This window comes from Pseudorasbora parva, chromosome 9 (genome assembly GCF_024679245.1).
Source record: "Pseudorasbora parva isolate DD20220531a chromosome 9, ASM2467924v1, whole genome shotgun sequence".
NCBI lineage: Eukaryota > Metazoa > Chordata > Actinopteri > Cypriniformes > Gobionidae > Pseudorasbora > Pseudorasbora parva.
Genome location: NC_090180.1, coordinates 36,305,746 through 36,325,199, shown reverse-complemented (window position 1 = coordinate 36,325,199; position 19,454 = coordinate 36,305,746). Strand labels below are relative to the sequence as shown.

The 19,454-nt window shown below is 40.4% G+C and overlaps 1 protein-coding gene across 3 annotated transcripts in view; it reads left to right on the top strand.

Annotated features, from left to right (window-relative positions):
• spsb4a (splA/ryanodine receptor domain and SOCS box containing 4a) overlaps positions 1–19,454 on the top strand; it is a 105,057-nt gene that overhangs the window by 47,525 nt on the left and 38,078 nt on the right. For all 3 annotated transcript variants that reach the window (XM_067453268.1, XM_067453266.1, XM_067453267.1), the window contains exon 2: positions 11,951–12,831. In XM_067453268.1, coding sequence (XP_067309369.1) covers positions 12,126–12,831 — 706 coding nt within the window. In that variant the 5' untranslated portion in view covers positions 11,951–12,125. The remainder of the gene's footprint in view (positions 1–11,950; positions 12,832–19,454) is intronic.

The window sequence follows — 19,454 nt, the reverse complement described above, 5'->3', positions numbered from 1 at the left end:
CATTTCTGGTAAAAAGCAACCTGCTATCAGGATCTGTGGTGGTTTATCACATTGGCTTGTTTCGTTCCAGTAAAGAAATTGCAAAGCATGAATGAGATGTTTGTTTTATCTTTGTCGAAATCAAGCTACAAACAATTAAAGCTATCTGCTATTTGTCAGGCTTTCTATTTCTATGGAGATGCGCTGGCTAGCCTGTCCATCGTGAAACCCAATTGGCCCAAAATAAAGATAATACATCCATAGATGTTCCGATTGGCTGTGATTATCTTACACCATGCAGCATTTCAATAAGTACCTTTACATGTTAGTTACATGCGACTTTGTCTATAGGTCTATTTGGTCATCTGCACAAAAATGGTTTGATTTCAGTCGGACAAAAGCATTTTCTTGACATTTTAAAAGAAACGTTCTGGAATTGTTCATTTAAGCGCATGTAAACGCACTTAGTGTTGACAGAAAAATGAATTTTCTCTGGCTAGAAATCGTTGTCACACTTGACATTACTCAGACTTCACAGTACTGAATGTTCATATGCAGTCATTTTCCTTTCTGTTCTCATGTGGGAATATTTCATATTTATGTAACTGGTGATTTAGGATGCAGACGAGGCGTGGGTTCAATTCAATTTAGTAAAGTGTTGTGTCTCGTGCCCCTGACAAGACTTCATACACAACGGGGTGAGTAGCCGCACGTACGTTGTAAACAGATATCTGACTTCTAATTGAAAGCAGTGATGGCGTAAGGTTCGCATTTATCCTGTGCCGGCTGTATTCATAGTCTCTAGTTACACTTTGATGTGACAGCCTCCAAGGGCGATCGCTGGATTCATCTGCTTGTGTGTCACTTCAGAACACATCTCACCCATCAGGACATGTCTTACGGAAAACTCTCTCTCACCCACGCGCTTAATACAGTGTGCCCAAACATCTCTTATTTTACCAGTCGTCACTCTGACCACTGGCTTCTATTTATTCCAGAATGTTCTGAACAGAAAAAAAAACAGCACAGCCTGCTTCAACAGATGCCTGTTGTGAGAGCATTTCTCTCACACCACATGCGTGTGTGTGTTTGTGTGTGAGTGTGTGTGTGTGTGTGTGTGTGGGGCGGTAGTGTGTCTCCATGGACCAGGTCTGTTTAATTAGGACTGTGTAGGTGGACAGAGGAAGGGGGGATATGTGGCCTTATGGCTGTCTGTCCTGTGCCCTCTGAACCACCAAGATGATAGAGTACTGGACACCGGCTTTATTGATCTGCTGCATGTGTAAATGACAAAAAGAGAGGGGAAGGGAGATTGATAAAGGTGGGGGTAGGTAGGAAGGCATGACAGAGAGAAAAGATGGACAAAATGCAACCTTAACACCGCTGGAAAAAACAGGTCATACTTACAGGATATGCTGGGGTTTCGCTGGTCCAGAAAAAGAATCAAAATTAATTTAGTTCTCAACAAATTACTTCTTACATGGAGCAAAATGCGGAAATTTCTAAGAATTTCACATTATTTGGGAATTGAGGGTTTTCAAGTAGGTTGCAAAAGCACCATTAAAGTTAACCATGTCTCCAGCACTGTACTACTGTTCAAAAGTTTGAGCTTGGTATGATTTTTTAAATATTTATTTTGAAAGACATTTTATGTAGCCTAGAAATCTAGACGCACCCTAGCGGCAGCAAATTTAATTTGCCCGCAAGTGTGGTCTAGCAACTCTAAATTCCTATCTGAGCTGTATTCCTCAGAATCTGGACGGCCCAATCACATCGTGTAGGCTATAGAGTCGGCGGGCGGGGCCATAATGACGACGGCCGAGTTGCGTTTGCATGCTTCTAGTAACACAGTCTTCTAGTAAACACAGAAACTGGCGAATGGCGGCGGTTTTTTCGAATCAGCTCAGCCCGCGCCTCCGGAAGACTTGGAGTCAAGCTTTTCTCTGAGAAAAGAACAAAGAGCGGCACTGAAGTCATTCTTAAAAAGGGAAGATGTGTTCGGAGTTTAGCCGACCGGATACGGCGAATGTTTAATCAGTCAGCGAGCTCCCCTTCACCGTCGTTGCTCCGGTTGGTGTAGCGCTATCCTATCGCGTGCAGAGGGAGTTTAAAAGACAACCGTTTATCCCGCCCCTCAGATTGAGCCCTGTCTATGGTGAGTTTCCAGACCAAACATCTTGATGTGGGTCTGGCTTGTCAGGCTACATTTTATGCACACCAAGGTGAAAATTAGCCCATGATTTATACTCACTCTCAAGCCACCCTAGGTGTATGACATTCTTCTTTCAGACGAATAAAATCAGATTTATATTATAAAAGTCCTGGTTCTTACACTCTAAAAAATGCTGGGTTAAAAACAACCCAAGTTGGGTTGAAAATGCACCGACCCAACAATTGAGTTGTTTTAGCCCAATGGTTGAGTTGTTTTAACCCAGTGGTTGGGTTAAATGTTGCTTAAGACAACCCAATTGCTGGGTAAGAACAACTCAACCATTGGGTTAAAACAACCCAATTGTTGGGTCGGTGCATTTTCAACCCAACTTGGGTTGTTTTTAACCCAGCATTTTTTAGAGTGTAGTGTTAACAGCATTAGTATTGTGTGACTATGTGTGTTTAGTGTGTATTAGCGTTACCTGTTGATTTCAATTTCTGTACAGTCTTTAGCTTTTGACTTAGTTAAGTTACGGGTGAATCTCCCGTTGTCTGGTGATTGTCGTTCGGACCTTTCTAAATCCTTCTAAATCGCCATCAAAATGATCAATTGAATTATTCCAGCTGCTGTGAGAAAAAGGCTAGAAATTATCCACTGAAAAACATGCGGTATATACTGCACCCTGTTGAGGTTTAAAACTATTGGATTTGCCCTGAGCCACTCTGGATCTGCCATAACCAATCGCTAACGTTTGGTCGTGACGTATGTCATGCGCCCTTCGCCTGTTTCACTCATGGAAATCCGACAAAATAAAAGTGCACATGTGCATGCCACCTCAGTAATAAAACTATAGGATAAAACCTAAAACTCGTGCATTCGGATTGTGATTTATTCACGCCACGGTGGAGAGGAGAGCTTTGTTATCGGGAACGCGGCGCTCATGCGCCCCATAACATCATTGTATGCTGTAAATAAAATGTCATATGCTTGGTATGATAATAAATGCTGCTATAAATAACGGACAAATTCAAATGTTTAAGTGCTTTTATTTTAATTTGTTTGAGCGGTGATGAAATATATTTGCTCTTCTAAATACTTTCTAGCATTTTAAGGAAATACAAGTCTAGAAATGCATCGTAATAACAGCAAAGCAACCGTATGGTGTTCTGCAGTGGTCAAAAATGATCACAAACAGTGAATTTTGAAGTGATATATTGTTGAAAACTCAGAGATGTGGATTCGGACAGCTGTTACATCAACACGACCTTGCGTTTGTCAAAAGCAGTAGGTAACTCGGCCGGGGATTTTTCCGAGGGTGGTGAGAGACGGACGGCAATAAAATAACTGACCAGTCCCTGTAACTTAAATGATGGCGATACCTTCCGACCCCACGAAAAACAGTTACCGTCAGAATAGCTTCAGCCAACTCCTTCAACGAAGCGATCTGGAAAATCAAGCTTTTCCCGAATTTACCCTGTTGGAGGGCCACAACATCATGGCCACCAACAAACCCCAGCAAAGACTGTTATTGCTCCGGCTTTAACTTCTGGATGTTCGGCAGCGGTACCACAATGCAATGAATGGTTTAGTTTGCATCTTTTTCCGCCGCCATTACTGAACTACATCTCAAACTAGCGCTCGACATCAATGTCATCGTTCTCAGCCAATCCCTCTGTTCGCTGATTGGACCGGTAAAAATTTGTTCGGAGAAAACCTAAGACTACACCGCAGTCCCAGACGTAGTACTGAAGGAAAATGAAAATTGAGCGGAAGTACGTAGGAGGGCAGAGCCAGGCTAACAACTACTAGCCAGACTTTTTCTTTATGTATATAGACGTGACGTAATGACGCAGACATGCTTGAATTTCCGCTGTCAATGGGGCTAAGGTATAGAGATAGTTTTTAATACTGGCTTGTTGTGTGCTTGCTCTAAAATTGATTTTGGATCATTATTAACCAAAAAAAGTTACAGGACTACAGTTACGGAAGACAGCTTCAAATTCTGTTTGAATACATTTCCCCTAATTAGCACTCTTGTAACCAGATCGTTAAGTCATCATTCAGTCATTGAAATCATTCAAACGAATAATGATTCATTAGTAGATACAGATCTAATAATGAACTCTCTAAAGCAAGGAAAGGGGAATTAGAGCAGTTTTTCCATTTCAATTTCAGGTCTGTTCATCACAGAAAGCTATTTTATTTTATTTTATTTTGTAAAATAAATTTATAAGAGGCAAAAGGCATATGAACTACTTTTACGGTGTTTATGGTGCATTTACGTCCTTTTTGAAGCTTGAAAGTCCCAGCTCTCATTCATCAGACCACCCAGCAGGCCTATAACAAAATTAAAATATCTCTTTTTATGTTCCACAGTAGAGACATAATGTCACACGGGTGTGGATGACATGACAATGAGTGAAAATGTTTATTTTTGGGGTGAACTAAGGTAATCTAGCATCTCTTACCAGATTGAATAAGATGGTTTATCAGGTTGAAACTACTGGGAGATAAAATGATATAATTATCGCAATATAATTTTTCTCAATAATATATAGCAAAAGTTTGATAAATGTTCGATATGATGTTTATGCACTATGAAAATAATGCTGCCCATGTGTGTTGCAGACCGTCACACTGCCACAAACTGATGAGCGCTGCAGTTTCTGTTGTGTATGAGAAAGTTTGGTAAATGCACCAAAAGTGGAACGAAGCAATGCCACTGCTTGAACCGTACCACACTGACCATTTATCACCTCGGCTCAAAAGACCATCTTAATTATGTGACCACTAAACAGCGCTGTGAGATCGAGTGAGAATCACTCAAGTTCGGTTTAGAGGTCTCCCAAACAAACCACAAATCAAATGCATTGCGAGTTTAAAAAAAGATTTCAAATGCATCTTATAACCATGGTATTGTGGCATCAATGTGGGATATTCATATCAAATTGTATTATATTATTATATACATATCTATCTATCGATCGATCTATCTATCTATCTATCTATCTATCTATCTATCTATCTATCTATCTATCTATCTATCTATCTATCTATCTATCTATCTATCTATCTATCTATCTATCTATCTATCTATCTATCTATCTATCTATCTATCTATCTATCTATCTATCTATCTATCTATCTATCTATCTATCTAATCTGTCTGTCTGTCATCTATTTAGGCTACTGTTTTTCATAAAAAATACCATAGTATTATTTACTGTATATACCATAGTATATACAGTACCAACTGTATAGTTAATTTTACCATGGCAAATGCTTTTTACTTGATCTATATAATATAGAAGACCAATGAGTAATTTTAATTCTAACTCGAACAGTCAGATACCCTATACAATATAAGTTATCACAATATAAATCTTTTGCAGATTTTTTTTATTTTTTAAGAACTTCATTCTACATCTGCATTGCAACTCAGATTTCTGTCAAATGTGCATTTCTAAGAGACAAAACATACTAATTTGTGAAATGTTCACCTGTTAGACAAGTGTTTGTCATGCTATGATGATAAAGAGCAGTCTGACCACAGTTGAGTGTCTGAGCAAAAAACTGCCTTTAAACTAGAAAGACATAAAGAGTTGACATTTATTGTGATAATTATCAATATCGACTGATATTAAAAGTTGTATTGTGATGATTTCTTTGGTCATATCGCTCAGCCCTGAAGTAGGTCTAAGGGCTGACAGTCTAGGAGGTAATTGTTAGGAAGAAAAGACAGAAAGTGTGAGTGAATAACACTATATAACAAATATAATAATGAATAACAGTAGCCAGCGAGGATAGAGAAATGCTACTGAAGAAATATATATGTATATGTGCGTGTATATATATATATAGAGAGAGAGAGAGAGAGAGAGAGAGAGAGAGAGAGAGAGAGAGAGAGAGAGAGAGAGAGAGAGAGAGAGAGAGAGAGAGAGAGAGAGAGAGAGAGAGAGAGAGAGAGAGAGAGAGAGAGAGAGAGAGAGAGAGAGAGAGAGAGAGAGAGAGAGAGGATGCAAAGATAAACAACAGATGGCGAATGTGTGTTCCTACTCATCAAAGCCATCCGGTGGCTAGAGGTGTGTGTGTCCATCACATCTCTGGTGACCAGGGTAACACAGGCGAGGGGCCAGGCACCAGGCGCGCTTTTTATCACGGACCCCCCACCATCCTGTGGGGGAAACGCAAGCTCTCGTGTGCCACAGAGCGTGCGAGAAAGAGGCCCTGCTGAGGGTCTGACGGGTGCTAAAGCATAAACAAATTTAGATGAGGATGTACACAGTAAAGGCCAGTAGACTAAACAGTGTGTGAACACACAGAAACACACCACATAGGGCAGACAACAGATTCAAATGTGTTTTACTTAAGCAATTTGGAGGAGAGGAAGTGTTATCACATTTCAACAGTGATTTCTGTGATGTTGTCAGTTTTGTAAATGAGTATACTTACACTTAGCCATTTCATGTGGTTTTACTCCAAGTGTAAATGTCCCCGAATATGCAACACACATCTTACAGCGAATCAGATTGCCTGGACAGACTAAATATCGTGATAAAACAGCATTCAGGATTTTTAAGTGGGCAGCCTGGGGTCTGCAATATTATCATTCCTCTAGTCATGCAGAACAGCTACAACAAGCACTTGATTCCTGAGGGCGTTCGGGAAACACGGAAAGCAGTGGCGGAAAATTCAATTACGCAGACCTGAAAACAAAAAATATATTTTTATGATGGGACAATGGCAAATTAAAGAAGATGTTTATTACCCCCCAAAATGTTACAGATTTAAGACCTTCTTTATATTGCATAAAATGACAGAAAAAAGACACATTTGGCTTGACTGACGACACCACGGCGCACAACAAGCACAGAAGAGCCATAGGGCACAATTACAGCAGGGTTGTTTCGACTTTTACATTGCTTCTCTCTGACTTATAGCCATAACTGCCCCATCCCAGCGACACGCGTCGCTCACCAGCAGAGTGCTTTTTGTTTTCTAATAGATAAGTCAGCACAGACGGACATTTTCCCATGTGGAGATGTACGGCCCTGGCAGACCGCTTTTATATGTAGTCTGGTCTCGCATGGCTAAGCAGATGGAGACAGCACATCAGCGGTCCATTAGAATGAGGTTGTTATAGTTACATTAGTCGTGTCTCATATGGTTCGGGATCATTACCCCTGAGGAGAGTGAGTGTAATTGATGTAGTTCATGTTTTTTTCACTCCTCAGCTTGATATTGGCATTTCATATCAGCAGTGTAAAGCCTAAAGGCATGGTACAGTCATGCCAGTTACAGCGTGACTCAGTCAATCTGGTGTGACACACTGAAACAGACCAGATGATTGTCTGTCTGTCTGTCTGTCTGTCTGTCTGTCTGTCTGTCTGTATATCTGTCTGTATATCTGTCTGTCTGTCTGTCTATCATCTGTCTGTCTGTCTGTCTGTCTGTCTATCATCTGTCTGTCTGTCTGTCTGTCTATCATCTGTCTGTCTGTCTGTCTGTATATCTGTCTGTCTATCATCTGTCTGTCTGTCTCTCTGTATATCTGTCTGTCTATCATCTGTCTGTATATCTGTCTGTCTGTATATCTGTCTGTCTGTCTGTCTGTCTATCATCTGTTTGTCTGTCTGTCTGTCTTTATATCTGTCTGTCTGTCTGTATGTCTTTCGTTTGTTTGTTTGTTCGTTGTTTCTATTTATCTGTCTATCGTTCGTTTGTTTGTTTATTCCTATCTATCTATCTATCTATCTATCTATCTATCTATCTATCTATCTATCTATCTATCTATCTATCTATCTATCTATCTATCTATCTATCTATCTATCTATCTATCTATCTATCTATCTATCTATCTATCTATCTATCTATCTATCTATCTATCATATTGGTAGTTCTGTCATTCCATCCATCCATCCATCCATCCATCCATCCATCCATCCATCCATCCATCCATCCATCCATCCATCCATCCATCCATCCATCCATCAATGTAAGCTTGTACAGTGATTTATGTAAGCATAAATATAGAAATAGGGCACAATAGTGAGCATGAAGTTAACTTTTTTGAAGCATCCTAATGCTGTTTCAGTTTTATACATTTTCAGACTTGATGCGGTGCTTAATGGAATGAATTGATCTACAAAAAGCTTTTTGTTGTCTCATCAGTGTCCTTTTTTCTTCTTCCTCTGACGTTTATTTTTCTCAGACCTTGTTTTACAAGCCTTCATGTAATTACCTAATGTGAGAATAGTGTTTAAAAGTCTGTCTACAACTCCCAGACTAACAGCATAATTATGTTTGCATCGGTGTATATTACAGTTATTAGTGACTACAGCGGTTTGAGTGAGGGAATGTTAGTTAAACTGACGTGTGCAAACCAAACACAACCGGAATGAGATGCATTACTGTGGCTCTCTACAGCAGCAAGTCTGTGAAACCCTTTTTGACTCTCCAGCTCTGAAATACGATACGGAAAACCCAACACCTTGACTCCTACCACACGTTATGATAGCTGTGAGTGGCATGTTAGGGCAGCAGCCTCTCTCTGTTTTTCATTCATTCTCTCACACACAGATACATTCTCCTTCTATCCCGCTTCTTTCATGACATGACCTCATTTATTTTTCCTTTAATATTAGTAACACTTACGCAGGAATCCGGGCACTGGCTGTCTGGCTGTCTGGCCACCCTCCTTCCTGTCGTCTGATTTCAGCTCTCTCTTTTTCCTCTTCTCTCTTTCTCTGTGACCTTAATGTATATTGAGTTAGTCTGAGGTGCATTTGTGTGCATGTACAGTATGTGCTTCCCTTTTCCTTTGTGTAAGTGACCTAAGTGCTTGGATTGTCTGAGAAAGTGTGAATGTGTTGTCCAGCACTGCTAAATAACTAAAAGCTGCTAACAAAACTAAATATGTTTGTAGTGTAGCTGAGCTGTTTTTATAGCACTGTAGCAGCTTGTCCAGTAATGATCTGTACTCTAACAAGTAATAGTGTAACATGACACAACGCTGGTTTGTGTCACACTGCATCACACAAACAGCCCAACAAGCTACAGTCCTGAGATAATAATCAAACATACTGTTCTATAGCCTACTATATTTGTAGTGAAATAAATACATTTTGTGATATTTTAGCTAAATCCAGCTAAATCCATGTCTGGCTATCACCAGACCAAGCTCAATTTAAGATTGAACATTGGTCTGGGGAGTCTGCTCTGTATTTTCTACTGCACAAGAGGTGTGATAAACGAGCATAATTCAAACGATGCTGTACACAATTGGATAGTCCTTCAACCAATCAGACCACAAGGGGCATGATCAATAGGCAACAACTCATCGTTTCTCTATCCGTCATCAGGTTAAACCCACCAATAGCGTGCCAGGTGGTTAAGCATCAGCATGGCAAATACCAAACCGTACTGAAACCATGAACCTAAAACCGTGATACAAACCGAACCGTGAGCAAACTGTACTGTTACACCCCTAGAGTAACGTATGTATGGGGGTGCCACAAAATTAGAACATTTTCAAAGGGTGCCATGACTGAAAAAAGGTTGGGAAACTGATTTAGTGAACGGCTGTGGCTCGACGGCAGGAAAAACAATCCAAACAATTTTTAAACCTTTTTCATCATTAACGTTAATCAAAGCTATTATTCTAAATGCAGGCTGTCAAGAAGGAGGAAAGAGAGACAATACATAATATTACAAAAATAAAATAACTTCTGAAAAAAATGGTCTGCCATTGTCTGTAATGCTTGTTTACTGTAATATTTACCAGTAAAGAGTAGGTTATAGCTACTTAATTAATTGAATTCATAAAAACAACTTTTTCCTTTTTAATATTCAAATACACTAGTCTATATCACCAGATGTGTTGGTCTAGCAACAAGTGCAAGCCACTTCAGAGATACAGATAGTTGCGTGTTCTGAGTTAACACAATCGAGCGTAAAAATACGGAATATATCACGGGAAAAATAAAACGGGAAGACAGCGGGAAAAGAGCTAAAATTCGTGAGAAACCTGGAAAAAACAGGAGGGTTGACAGCTATGAGTCAATGACAGCTAGCTGGTGGTTGGAACCTTTTCTTAATGAATGCACCTGAAATGTATGCAATAAACATGTTTTTGACAAATATTTCAATTTGTTTGTGGTCTATATAGCCTGCAATTAGCCTATGCGCCCGGAGGGATGGCTTGAAGACCCAGTCAGTCAAGTCCCAATATGCTAATTTGTTTAAATTCATACCTACGTAATCACCATCACCAACAATTTTTTTTTTTTTTTACATTAAAACTTGAAAAAAAAAAAAAAAATAGACCTACCTACCGACCCTTTTTTTTTTTTTGCTGTTACTGCAAACCAAAATATTTTTATGGATGGCCTCATGCTGCTGAAAAAGCAGTGAGATACTTAGCATCAAGCAGATACTTTCGCAAACAGCACAGATGCTTTGGACACAATAACACATCTTATGTAAATGTCTCCTAACGGTCTTTTTTGTAGAGCTCCTTCCTGAGATGAGACTATTGTTCCAGGAAAAAGCAATGCGTCACTTACTGTAGCAGGAACTTCCTGCTAGAGTTTCATACATCAGTATCTCATCTCCAGGCTCCGGCACACTCTTGATGTGGAGGTATTTTTGTGACACTGAGGCTGATGGGAACTGATTCTCTCTCTTTTGCTCTCTTTTTAGTTCTTCTTTGCACTTTCTCCTAGGAACCTGGAAATAAATAATGTTTCTTTTTTTGGCATGCTTCCATTTTTTTCTGCTGCTATACTTAGGGTTATTGATTTGAACAAACCCGAACCTAAGTATTAAACTTCGGCATGTAACTTGTTCCATGCCATTTGTCTTAGACACCAATGATGCCTCAAATTGTGCATCTTATTGAGGGGGGACAAATGCTACTTTTCTAACCAATCAAAAAAAAAAAAAAAAAAAATCTAATTGACTTACTCCCGATAGGCATTGAACTCCTGAGCCATATTTAGAGAGATTTTTGACTTGAGCCAGCTTGCAACCACACAGAATACCCTAGCAACACCATAGAAACCACAGAGAAGACCCTAGCAACTGCAAAAGCAACAATGTGAAAAATCAAGTCAAGATACCATAGCAATTCTCTGGCAGTCACCCACACCTTAGAATTGTGGCAGCAGGTTTGTATAGGAAAGCATGACTCCAATTTTCTTTAAATTATTTATTTATTTTTCTATTTATTCATTTATTGGCTCTCATTCATTTCATTTTTTAAAGTGACTTTTTAAAATCCACCTGTTAAGTGATTGAATCTCTTAAAATGTCAGAGAGCAGACAGGGTCCTTCCATTTACAGACTTTTTTGTGGTGGTGGCTATAGCTGTTTTGAAAGAATGCCATTTATAAGATTTATAAAATGCAATGTGTGTGGGTCTGTATTGCTCTGTGTTGAAATAAGCTGGTCTGTTTTTGAGCTAGAGTTGACATGACTTGTCATGTGTGAATATGTGCATGTACAGTGTTTCTGTATGTCATACAGAAGGAGTCACGTTTTCACCTGCGGCCCTCATTATTACATCCTTCCCCATGGCGGTCTCTCACAGGCTGTCAGGTTGCGTGCGCTTGGCTGCAGAGCCCTGATCCTCTCTTTCAGCTTATCTACTTCTCTTAAATATGCTGTTCTTTTTTTCTGTTCTCATTTTTATCCTTAACACCTTTGAGATTCACACTTAGTTGTTCTAGAATCACTCATACAAAAAACAGCCTGCAGACGCTTCTCTATCTCTGGTATTACTGTTTTAATGACATTGTGTGTTGGTGTGTTTTCTCCTAGGGCTTCAGTAAGGCTGGCACTTTCGCCACTGCCAGACGCTGACGTGAGTTTTGGGGCCTCAGGCTGACGTCTTGGCGCTTTGATGAGGTAACGGCGAACCCCGGAAGCCCAGCCCCTGTGTCGTGCCACCCTTTCCCTTTCCCCTCCTCCCTTCCCCTTTCCAACCAGACAAGCCATGGGCCAGAAGATCTCGGGGAGCATCAAGTCCGTAGATGTGCGTGGGGAGCCGTCCTTCAGGCCCCTGAGGAGGGAACTGAGAGGGCCGGATTTCTTCAAGCCAGCCCGACTGGACCTACTTCTGGACATGCCCCCCGCTACATATGAGCAGCAGCTCCGACATGCCTGGAACTCGGACGACCGCTCCCTTAACATTTTCATCAAGGACGACGACAAACTCACCTTTCATCGGCACCCGGTTGCCCAAAGTACCGATGGCATACGTGGACGAGTGGGATACACACGAGGACTCCATGTTTGGAGGATCCATTGGCCTTCTAGGCAGCGAGGCACACACGCAGTGGTGGGCGTGGCCACGGCAGACGCTCCGTTGCACTCGGTGGGCTACACCTCTTTAGTTGGCAGTGATAGTGAATCCTGGGGCTGGGACCTGGGACGTAATAAGCTCTACCACAACAGTAAGAACCGGCCGGCTTCTTCTGTACCAACATACCCAAGCTTCCTGGAACCAGAGGAGGCCTTTGTGCTGCCGGATGCCTTGATGGTGGTGCTGGACATGGATGAGGGCACACTGAGCTTCATGGTGGATGGACAGTATCTTGGAGTGGCCTTCAGAGGCCTTAAGGGCAAAAAGCTGTACCCCATTGTCAGTGCAGTTTGGGGCCACTGTGAGATCACCATGCGCTACATCAATGGCCTAGATCGTAAGTACAAATTTTTTTCAGAGTTGAGTTATTCCGGAATAATTGTTTGATACTTAACGTCTTGCTATGCATGAAGATTACATCTTGGTGGTCTGGTAGAGCTGCTTGAATTTGGTTGAGTGCTGTGGAGTAGTGGTTACGGCTCAGGAACTGTAAGATTCTTTGTTCATTTATATCACCATTTTACCTCTGAGCAAAATAATGAACCCCAAATTTCTTAGGCTTAAGCTTATGCTGTTGTTCAACTTTGCAATACATACTAGACATCTCCCTTTCTGGCCAAGCTGGTGTTTGGCTTTTAGAAATCAGCCGACAGACCAACTTGACCAGGCTAGAAGATTAGCTACTTAGATTTGTCCAAACAAACTTAAAAGTCCATTTAAGCTAGACATTTTGTCACTGTAGTTGTGTTCCCTGGCAATCGAAACCTTGACCTTGCTAGTGCAACGTTTTACTAGTTCAACTGCAGCAACACTTTGTTCTATGTCAGAACTGCATGAAATGTATCCACAGGTTGTCATCTGTCCTGTCCTGTTAGTTCAAGATCACAGTGTAAAGAGATGGAGTCTGGTTCTTCACTCACGATGTCCCTCATGGTGCTTAGGCATTGCTGAAAGCATATTCATTATTAATGTGAGAAACAATGAAACACATAATGGCAGTGGAGGCAGGAAGGCTCAAAAAATGAAAGTTGGCTTCACTGTCCACTACACCTGCTGTAGCATTATGCCTAATGAGGTGGGACTCTCATTTTGATATTCACAGAAGACGTGTTTATGAATTTGGTGCATATATGGGTGTGCACTGTCAGTGTGTTAGCATGTGTTGTGGAAGTGATTATATTTTAGTTTCAAGCCCTCTGAACTGTCACGCTACTTACAAGGCTAAACACTGAGCCTCGGTGTTTGCAAAATCTTAAAACTCTCCTTCACCCATCATCAGCATGTGTTTTAGAAACACTCTTTTTTTCTTATCCACTTCTGCCAGGCAGATACTGTGTGTGTGTGTGAGCCAGAGAGTTTGTGTGAAACAGCATTTTAAAGCCATAGGCGTGTTTTTGTAACCCTCTGAGCTTTATTTGATAGCACAACCTCAAGGTGTTTTTTTGTGGGGTTTTTTTGTGTCTTTGTCTCCTCACATCTTACAGAACAAAGATTCAGAGAGTGAGAGTCATCCGGCAGATTTAGCTCTGTTTCTCCATTAAAGAAACTCCATGCTCAAACTTCCATACCTCCGGATGATTGTTCCATTTTAACTTAAAGGGATAGTTTGCAAAAATTCTGCTATCATTTACTCACCCTCAGACTCACCTTCCAGACCTGTATGACACGAAAATAACATCTATTTTGAAGAGCCTTTTCATCCAAATGAAATTGGACCCCATTGATTTTCATTGTGTGTTTTAAACACTTATATTTACACAAAAAAAAATGTTATTTTTATTTTTCACGGAAGAAAGTAAGTCATATAAGGTTGGAATGACATGAAGATGCGTAAATATTGACAGTTTATTTTTTTGGATAAAATATCCCTTTAGTGAAGGAAAAGATTAAATAAAACATTAAGGCACATCAAGAGGTTCTGTTTTACCATGGTATTGAGTCGCATTGAGTAGCTTGTTTCACCTTTACATATCTTTATAAAACCTGTCCTTGACTTCAAAGTCATATTTAATAAGCAAACCAGTAAGCCCATAAGCAGAATCCTATCAGTGTTATTTCAGCCCTGTTTATATGGACTAGTCTGCTTTGGCCTTGGTGTCTCTCAACAGAGTCTTCTGCTCCCTGCCGTGTTTCCGTATCAGGGGACAGAGGGCAGTGTGGGACGCTCTCAAAGCCCACTCTCTGAAGTTGAAAGAGCCCTCTTTCTCCCTTTTAGATGGAAAGAGCAACTCAGTAAGTGGCCCTAAGTCCGTTTGAAATCTTTTCAAAGCTTTTATTAAGCATGTCTTTATTTGCTGGAAAATTGTATGAAATGAGTGAAGCAACGTGTAATGCTTGAAAGAGAGAGAGAGAGAGAGAGAGAGAGAGAGAGAGAGAGAGAGAGAGAGAGAGAGAGAGAGAGAGAGAGAGAGAGAGAGAGAGAGAGAGAGAGAGAGAGAATTCTTGAATCTTGAATCTCGACCAGTGCTTTGCAAAGCCAGCTTTAGACCGGATCGCAGAGCTGCCTCTGAAATCTCATGCTGCCCAAAGTAGTGTTCAGATTTACGCTGGGGATTGTGGGTTTATATACACGTTTTAGGTGTTTCACACATTCTAAGTTGTGTGCAGGGGGCTAAGAACCTTTTCTTTGGTATGAAAGAGCCAGAGTTAGGTTGAGAGAGAGATAGGATCTTGGGTAATAAATGCAATAAGGCAGATGAGGTCAGAAAATGTAAGCTGTGGCATTTTTAAGATATGTGCAACACAATCCAAACCCCAGGCTTAATTTTAATATATATGCAAGCATGCTTCCAAAACTGAATTATTACACATCTCAGCGGACAATAGCAAATTAGTTTCATTTACACACACATCTGACTGAATCGGACTCGTCTGTGGTGAATAGGTCTTAGAGTAGATACTTATGAGTTTATAGTTGCAGGGTTGGAGTGAGAGATAGAGATAATGAAAACACAAGAGAAAGAGATAGATATCCTCAATATATAGCTTCCTACTTAGAAATAATTTTTGAATCATAACAGTATTTCAAAATATGTTGAGCTGTCTAATTGGACCGCATATGTGAGCTTTGTAGGATTCATGAACAAGTACCAACACTCTTGCTTCATTTTTTACAGCATTTTTTACAACTTACCACATTGTCCGCACTTACTCTCTTCCAAGCAAAATCCTTATTATGCCTGTTTCTATAAGAAGATCCAACTTACAGCTCCAGGTCTCCACATACAACAACGATTCATTGTTTTTTGGGATTTCTATCTCCACTTGTAATCACATCAGGTTACAGGTTACTTACGTGCGGATTGCCTCATTCACATGAATTGCGCCGCAGAATATTTGTGTCTTTCCATTGACTTAACATTAACTCACTCGCGCTTAACGCTTCATTCGTGGCTGGTGTCAATGCACCATTAGAAGAAAAGAGAACCTTAAAGGGATAGTTCACACAAAATGATATCATTATTTACTCACCCTCATGTTGTTCCAAACACGTAAGACCTTTGTTCATCTTCGGAACACAATTGAAAATATTTTTTATGTTAGTCCAAGAGCTCTCCATAGACAGTAATTTAATGAACACTTTCAAGGCCCAGAAAGGTAGTAAAAACATGTTAAAATAGTCCATGTGACCCCAGTGGTTCATCCTTAATTTTATGAAGCAACAAGAATATTTAGTACACAAAAACAAACAAAAAAGAATTACTTTATTCAACAATTTCATTCTAGCCTGTGCCAGTGAGAAATATATATATATATATATATATATAGAGAGAGAGAGAGAGAGAGAGAGAGAGAGAGAGAGAGAGAGAGAGAGAGAGAGAGAGAGAGAGAGAGAGAGAGAGAGAGAGAGAGAGAGAGAGAGAGAGAGAGAGAGAGAGAGAGAGAGAGAGAATATAGTGATATAGTGAGAATAGCCTATATGTGTGTGAAAGGAACTCTACGAGAATACTTGATCTGCGAGGGAACCCTGAAAACCTTGATTGTGTGAAAACAGCAACTCAGACAGTGTGCGAGTGTGGAAAAGAATGTTATTTATGTGGGATTATGGGTGTGCGTACAAATTGTGAGCAAGCGTGTGCAAAAAGAAAGCGAGAAGACTGCAAGAAATAAGACACTTCTCTGCCTCGGTGGAGCCAACGTTTGCCTTTTCTGCTGCGCACCGCGTGTGTGTGAGTGACAACATCCCAAGAAGTTATCTGCACAGCAGTGGAATTGTGTTTATCATTGCCACTATGATTCATCGCACTGCAAATGAAAAGCAGCAGGCAGGCCCTGATCGAGCCTCACCACCTCTAGAGTGCACATGCTAGAGATATGTCAGGATGGAGTCATTTTGTTTTGGTCTGTCCAGTTTCTTTTGAACCGGAAGAACCCGTCCTGCATGCGTACCTCAAAATAATACATACCAGCCTAATCATTCAGTGATTTGTTTAAATCACTTAGGGTGCTTTCACACTGGTACTCTTGGTGCGCACCCGGGTTGACGTCAGAGTTTGGTTTCGTTTGGAGGATGTGAACATTGTCTTCCGAACACGAGTCCGCTTAAAAAGGTGGTCTGAGGTTCGGTTCATGAACTCCGGTACGGTTCGTTGCTGATGTGAACACAATCATGCTAAATCGTGGAAGTGAATCGCTATGAATGGCATATGATTTGATAAAACGTTTTTTGTTTTTTGTGTTTTTCACAATTTTTTCTGATGAGCCTGACTGACATACTGCAAGCAGAGAGCTTTAGATTTAATTTATGCCCGTCTTCAGTGTTCTTTAGAGCATTTGTAGTACATTTGCGGCAGATAGACGCAAGTTTCATTACCTACTGAAGCTTTGGTAACAAAACCAACAGTTCAAAAACAAAAATATAAAAGTGACGTGAGCAACACTATTCATTTTGCCACCTTCTTGCTAGTTTTTATATTTATAATACAGTTACAAAACAATGATGTTATATGATCAAACAACCTAATGTGTTGTTTTCTTGAACACCATCATGACTGAAAATGACTCTGATTTCATATGACAGTTCCATAAATATTTAATTAACATTAAGTCACTTACATTTTAGATGCAATATTGACTGTTTTTGTTCTTTTTCAGCAGCGAAAATAGTTCCAAACAAAGATTCTAAGCAAACAAATTTTCAAACAGCAGAACCATAATGCATCTCACAGCAAGAGTATGTTACTAATGGTGCAGCGTTTGAATGGATTGGTTGAATCAAAGATTCAATAACCTGTTCGTAAACGACTGCCTCCTTTTTGAATTAATCAGTCATTTGAATGAATCCGTTGAATCAAAGATTCAATAACCTGTTTGTAAACGACTGCCTCATTCTTGAATGAATCAGCCATTTGAATGAACAGACTCAATGACTCACTCATAAGGACTTACCTGCTGCCAACTGCTGATGGTTTAGTTTCATGTTTAAACATAATTTCCAACATTTTTTTATTTGTCTATTCAAAAAAACAAATGATATTACATTATTTAATGCAGTTGTAATTTTTCGGTGTAAAAGTTTTAGATTGGTTACAGCAATATAGTGTCTTATTTTAATTTAATGTATAGATCAAATTTAACTATATAAAATGAAACCAGCCTGACAAGCCAGACCCACATCAAGATGTTTGGTCTGGAAACTCACCATTGACAGGGCTCAATCCGAGGGGCGGGATAAACGGTTGTCTTTCAAACTCCCTCTGCACGCGATAGGATAGCGCTACACGAACCCAAGCATGAGAATATTGCTTCAGAATAAATTAAATTTACCAAAAAAAAACAGTTATCATTTTTTACTCAGACAAGTGAATGACAAGCACATGAACATGTTTAATGTCGAGCCCTGAATATAATATGAACACAGTCCAGCGGTGGCAGGGGGAGGGGGGAGCAATCGAACTCAGGTTCGGTCCAGGCAATCGAACCAAGTGTGAAAGCACCCTTAGACTATAGTTTAGACAACCTAGACTATTCACTTATCAAAATATTTATATTGCACATTCTCAAAAGACACGCATCCCAGCGGTCCCTCCACAGTGGCATGTGGATGGATGTCTGGCTTTCCACCCAGCTGCTTCAGTTGTGACCAGACAGGGGCTAGACAGCAACACTGTTTGCGATATTACATGCTGCATCTTTCTGTGCTATGTCTGCGTGCGTCCATTGCAATTATGAGGTCAGCCAGCCTGTCTGTCTGTTTCCAGCACATTTATGCAATCCATAATGAGGAAGCTGAACAGAAAACCCTTTGACTGCATTTAAACTTGCTGTAATTGCCCGCTACCAACGAAGAAGTGAGCGGGAAATTGACATGTGCGGACCCTAATGCGAATGAGTAACACAGAGTAGATATAATTGAGAGATGGCGGAGACACTCTGTGCTCATTCTCTGGCTGGCAGAAGGCTGCTGTCACTGTGCCCTGTATTGTCAAGGATTAAAACACCAATTAGATATAGCTATGATTCATCACACAATAGCGTCTGATCCATATTCCCATTCCAATAGTACGCTCTCTCTGTCTCAGGATCAGAGAGAAATGAAGAGGACGAGAAGAGGGCAGGTATATAAAGAATGTAACGAGTGCTACATGGATAATTACTGTGGATCTGAGATGGAGATGAACAAGGAAAGAGACGAAAGCTGACTGTCATGTAAACACAATGCCTGAGACATACGCAGTGTCCCAGGCCGCATTCACACTGCATGGTTCAAGTGACCCAATTCCGCTTTTTTCCTCTCATATGACATTTGAACATGCAAGCAGGAAAAAAAAACGCATGAATTCCGTTATCCTCAGATCAGATTCAGGCCTCACTCGTACGTGTTAATAAATCTGATATGAATCGGATATGTGCATTTGCACCTGCCATGTAAGCGGTCAAATCGGATATTCGCCAGTAAATGCAAGTCGTACGTCATTGAAAAAGGGACAGAGGCGAATGAGGTCAACTCAGGTGGACACG